The sequence below is a fragment of the Nuphar pumila genome, chromosome 5 (assembly GCF_984573655.1).
Source record: "Nuphar pumila chromosome 5, dmNupPumi1.hap1.1, whole genome shotgun sequence".
Classification (NCBI taxonomy): Eukaryota; Viridiplantae; Streptophyta; class Magnoliopsida; order Nymphaeales; family Nymphaeaceae; genus Nuphar; species Nuphar pumila.
Window position 1 is genome coordinate 114,529,756 of NC_143253.1, and position 5,889 is coordinate 114,535,644.

A 5,889-nucleotide genomic window follows, 5' to 3' on the forward strand; every position below is an offset into this window, starting at 1 on the left:
AAAACCAAAACCAAAACCAATCTGAACAATAATGTGGATCCAACTTTCAAATCCAAATTTGGGAAAATGTATCAGATCCAGATTAGAGGTCTGAGCTAGTCTTGTCCATTTCACATTAGGTGAGGTCTATGCAAATTTAGTTTTTCAATATAGCGTGCTAGTCTAGAATCAGTCTACTATGCTCTTAAGCATTAAAGAACAACGAGAAGAGTGCCCAAGGTCCTGAACTTTGCCAGTTTTCGTAAATGTCCTTCATGAAGTTGGTGACGCTTTACCTTTTTTCTAGATAATGGAGGAAAACCACTGCTTTGTTTTCGGTGTTTGCAGCATAAAATTCAATCAGTAGCTTCAACTGCAGAGAGATGTGCACCCTAAGTTGGGAATGGTAAATGAGCCTAATGAATCGAGCAGAGGGTATTCAAGATTGGCTGGTTTCTTGTGACCAAATACATTTCAAATCAGGTCCAACCATAAGTGTGACCCGGTTTGACATTAATGAAGGCTTCAGTGAAGCATCGATAAGAAATTAGTGAGAAAGGGGTTACATGAATATGAATCGGAAGGCATGCAAAGGGTTAACATATATGAATGCCATGTATAAAACCCCTCACTTTTCTCTCACGGAGTCACGATACATGATTGATTTATGAGAGAGACCACGGTATCCTTTTTTGTCATTGAGTTCAGGATCCTGCTCACTATTGACTTGATAGCTTGATGAAGCTCATCGTGAGTGTCAATAAGCTGAGGAGAACGCCGTGCTCCTACGCTAATGCTTGTCTCAACAACCATGAGTCTACCAGTATTAATGTTTTGTTTTAAAATTCCGGTTATGGTTTTCATGAACGCCACACACCCCCCTTTACTCTTGATGGCCATGTCTAGCATGTAATCAAGAAACAACTGCACATGACCCGAATGTAATTTTTATATGAGAACGGGCTTTCATTTCAATTCAAGGAAATGAGATGGACGCACAAAACTTGGGAATGCTAAAAACATTACAGAGTTAGTTTCTTATAACACGAATAGACTTTAAGAAAACTAATCCAAAAAAAAAAAAAAAAACTCAAAAACTGGAATCTGTATTCATGCACGAAAAAGGCCCGGTCAATTCCGCAGAGTTGCATGAAAGCAACACACCAAAACAAAATTTCCCTTATTTTCTTCCATTGCATCACTGACAGTCTTCATGCCTAATCCTCCATGTGGATGATGCAGCGAATGCCTTGACCACTGAGCATCAAATCAAATGCCTTGTTGATTTCCGAAAATGAAACGTGGTGTGTGAGGAACTTGTCCAATTCAAGCTCCTGTGACAACACAAAATTAGTAAGACCCCCAAAGAGTACTAAATACAAACTGAAAAGAAGGTTCCAGTCTAAGAGAAAAAATGTTGAACAGAAACTTTGGTTACTGCTTTTGGTAGAACAGGAGAGCTTACCTTATTCATGTATAACTCAACGACCCCGGGGATATCAGTTCGCGGCTTGTAGTTACCATAGAAAGTTCCTTTTAGAGTTTTCTCGTTCAAAAAGTTTATAGGCTTCGTCGTGAATACTGCATCTTTGTGGGGGACACCAACCAGGACAGCAACACCCCATCCCTGTAAAAAGAGATGGAATTGTTTTAAAAGACTTTTCAATGGAGCAAAGGAAAGCCTAATGATCAATTTGCGAGTATAGAAGCTAAAGGTTTAGTGAAGAAGAAAAAGTACGTAATTCATTTTGAATTGAGGAACCACAATGAATCACGCAGGTAATGATGAACAAGGCATTACTTACATCATGAACACATTCGAAGGCAGAAATCATGGCTTTAATGTTGCCAGTGCACTCAACACTCCTATCAACGCCACCATTTGTCATCTCAGCAATCACCTGCAAGTTCCCAATAACGCAATCAGTCAACATCAACTGCTGCCCAACCACTTAGGATGATGCATTTAAGAAATAATGCACTTTCCAGTCTAATTACAGGATTTGTTAAAACTAATACATTGCATACTACAGAGAAGAATCAGAATATAGAAAAGAAAAAAGAATAATTTACTGACGGAATAAAGTTCAGAAGGAATTTAAAAGATAGGTTTGTAGAAAGAAACCTCTTGAACAGGTCTGTTGTAGTCCAATGGGTTCACAAACTCTGTGCAACCAAATTTCTTTGCTGAAATCATAGAAAAACATATGAGTCAGTGATTTACATGCGAAATAGCAGGAAAGTGAACCAAGACAGAGAAATTATAGCTCACCTTCTTCAAACCTGTTAGGGTTCAGATCAACTCCAATGATTCTTGCAGCACCAGCAACTCTTGCACCTTCAGCAGCCTGATAAAATGCACCACAAAGACATTTAATCCCGAGGATGAACAAAAAAAAAACAGCTGTAGAATAATTAGACGGCAAATTGCCAATAAAAAGAATGGAGGAAAAAAAAAACTTACAGCAAGGCCTACAGCACCCAATCCAAAAACAGCCACAGTTTGACCTTTCTTCGGTTTAGCAACATTCACAGTAGCACCAAAGCCTGAAAAATGAATTTCAAAGGAATATTAGTCACAGACAGAAATTGCTTTAGAAGAACTTCTATTTTGTTGAATGATAAAGAATAAGGATGTGAAGATGATCCAGAAAAGAAGTTTCTATTACCTGTTGATATTCCACAGCTGAGGACACAAACTTTGTCAAGTGGTGCTTCAGGGTTGATCTTGGCAAGGCAACCCACATGTACAACTGTGTATTCACTGAAAGTGGAAGTACCCACAAAGTGATAGATGGGTTGGCCCTTAATAGAGAACCTTGATTGCCCATCAGCAAGCATCACTCCCCTGTCTGTGTTGATCCTAAGAAGATCACACATGTTGCTCTCTTCGGACTTACAATGAGCGCATTCGCCACATTCCCCAGTGAAGACAGGGAGCACATGGTCACCAGGCTTAAGGTCAGTCACACCTTCTCCAACACTCTCAACAATCCTGCCAAATTGCAAATCAGGCTTTAAGGGGAAGAAAGGAAAGAAGTATAAGGAATAAAGAATATGTTCCCTTTATTCATTAAGGACTTTGTACAAAGTCTTAGAAACTCCAATAGACAATTAATGAGAAAATAAGGACGACAAAGGAAAACACATTTACAGGGTAGATTTTACAGCATGCAAGTAGAACATAGGGAATGCAAGAACGATTCCAGTTCAGCCATTTTTCAGTCGGGCAAGAAAATGGCCATAACTCTACAGTTCTCTAGCCAAGTAGAAAACATAATCTTGGCCAAAAAACAGTCCAAACCCGATGCGATATCCAAATGAACAACTAAATCCGATTTGAACACATGGTATCAAAACAAACCACCTACGGATGTAAATGGTTTAGATTTGGGTCAGACATTCAAGAATCCAAAACAGTATAGTCGGATCATATTAATAATTGGATCTTGATTGATATGGAGTATTACATCCAAATCTGAGATGAATGTAATCTGAACATGTTCTTGGATCCAATTAGCTATTTAAGCAAGTTGGATCCAATTCAGTTTTAGTATTTTTCATCCAAATATGAATCCAACCCCGAATCTGATTATGCAAAATCCATCAGTATCAGCAATTGCTTAGATCTGATCTGAATCTGACTCATTTACAAACCTAGCTATAGGGATGCACAACGAGCAGAGTTAGCTCGGGCTCGGCTCGTTTGCATGCCTACCCAGCTACACCCAAAACTATGTTTTCAACCTGGTTTGGGCCATCACAGAAACCCCCGAAACAATCGAAGCTTCTACTATCAAGAAACAGCTCAAATGAAAAGTCCATGCAGATACCATTCTTTTTATTTTCATTTTTTTGGGCAAATGAAATGTGTTGAGGGAGGATGGCATAATAGATGAAGATGGTTTTCATAAAAAAATGTTGACCGCATTCCCTTGGACTAGGAAGACATTCCTCAAGAAGGAAGACAGAAAATGAAGGGCAGAAGAAAATAAGGATTGGACCTAAACCCAAGAGAGTATTTTGGTCAGTTTTGATTTCTCCAATAACATTGCAGTAAACTAACATCCCGTGATGTATTACAGAGTTATAGAATGTCATGGAGTCAACAAATAGAAAAAAAGAAGAGAAGAAACTTACCCTCCAGCCTCATGACCAAAGATTCTTGGGAACAAAGGTTTTTGCCCCTGCATTGCAGAAAGTAGAACAAAAAAGGATAATGAGTGAAAGGAAGCAAAACTGCGTCACACTATCTTGCTCACCATTCTCACAAAACAAGAGGGAAATTTCATTTCATCTGAGATGTATCAATCAACTAAAAAAGAAAACATGGATATAGTGAATGAGATGATGATGAGAACTACCTTTGCTTCCCAGAAGTAGACATCAGTGTGACACAGAGAGGTGAAGAGGATCTTGATCCTGACTTCCATTGCTTGAGGTGGAGCAACCTCAACCTCTTCAATCACGAGTGGCTTGCCTGCCTCCCATGAAACAGCAGCTACACCAACACACAAAGCAGAGAGATTAGATGAGACTCATAAAACTCAATAAAAGGCCAGAAGCTACCAAGATCTATCAAAGATCAATTTTGCTTTCCTAGAAAACCACCTAAATGAAATAAGGGGTTAACCTTTTCTACACCTCTTAAATCCCACCCGACTCAAATTCGAAAAACCCAAAAAGATTTCACATTTCTCCCTCAAACCAACCAGAGAGAAAAGATACAAGTTTTTGTTTATGGTCTCAAACCCCATAAAACCACAAATGAAACCCGAAAACGGCTAACCGACAAGGATCACATCATTTGCTTCAATACCCACCAAAGGAAATAGGAAGATCTTCCTTGTTTGTACCCCTTCTCTCAAAAGCTAAAAATGAGGAAACCGATAGACCCCAACAAAGATTACATCATATCCCACAATACCCAACAAATGAAAAAAACGAAGGTTTTTAATGGCATGAAGTGAGACCCCTATACCTTTGCATCGGATCACCTGACCAGCAGTAGCCATTTCTCCTCAAAACACCCAACAAAATGAGAGAGAGAGAGAGAGAACAAAGGAAAAACTTTTGTATACCCCGAACAGACGAATTTCTTTGATGGAGAAAGGGGTGGTCCTTATGGTTATTTATAGCTCAGCAGTGAATGTACAGACTGGAGAGAGCGCCTTGAAAGAATAGAAAGATGGTTGGGAATTTGTTTTTTCATTGGTTTGTGGGATCTGTTCCCTCTTCTGCCTATGCGGTGAATCAACGGCGCCTCCGATTTGAACCGAAACAAAAAAAGACGCTCGCTCGCGGTTTTGCTTTTGCGTGCCTCCATTTTACTGCCAGAACCAAAACAAAAAGATCGCACGCGGTTTTGTTTTTGTGTGCCTCCGTTTTGCTGCCAAACATCCAAAACCTGAGGCTCCTTGAGAGAGAGAGAGATCTTTGTAATCAAATTCACCAATGACAATGAATCGATTTTTATTATATATCAGACCAAATTTGATTCTTTCTTTAGTTGCATATGACAGTGGATCGGGGTGAGGATAAGGTCTCAACCCCTGCCCCGTCTTAAAATCCACACCTTCATCATGGCTTCCTTTCTTGCACGGGTTTGGATTTTAACCTCCAACCCATTTCATGTCCTCCATCCCCGGTTCAAACAAGACGAGGTGGGACGTGTTTGTGTTTCTCCTCTATGCATTGCCATCCCTTAGAAGGATTGGGGACGGGGTGGGGCAAGACGGGAATCGGGACGGGGTGAGAGAAGCCGTAAGTTCATCCCTGCCTCAATCGCCGTTTCATGTCCTTCATCTCCGGTCCAAACGGGCACTGCCACCCCCTGACCCTATCTCATTATGCTTTTGATTTTTTGCTATTGAATCCTATAAATATCTGAATTTAACGAAGATCCGAATC

General features: G+C 40.0%; 1 protein-coding gene across 1 annotated transcript; it reads right to left on the reverse strand.

Moving 5' to 3' along the window:
• Positions 1 to 972: 972 nt before the first annotated feature.
• LOC149838233 (alcohol dehydrogenase 1-like) lies at positions 973 to 5,085 on the reverse strand. The gene is made up of 10 exons (XM_090006463.1): positions 4,961 to 5,085; positions 4,344 to 4,480; positions 4,120 to 4,166; positions 2,649 to 2,974; positions 2,444 to 2,526; positions 2,252 to 2,327; positions 2,105 to 2,166; positions 1,785 to 1,880; positions 1,445 to 1,606; positions 973 to 1,313 (listed from the first exon to the last, which is right to left on the reverse strand). Exons 1-10 carry the CDS (start codon positions 4,992 to 4,994, stop codon positions 1,197 to 1,199), a joined length of 1,140 nt encoding a protein of 379 aa, XP_089862589.1. The 5' UTR covers positions 4,995 to 5,085; the 3' UTR covers positions 973 to 1,196.
• Between the last annotated feature and the right edge of the window lie 804 nt (positions 5,086 to 5,889).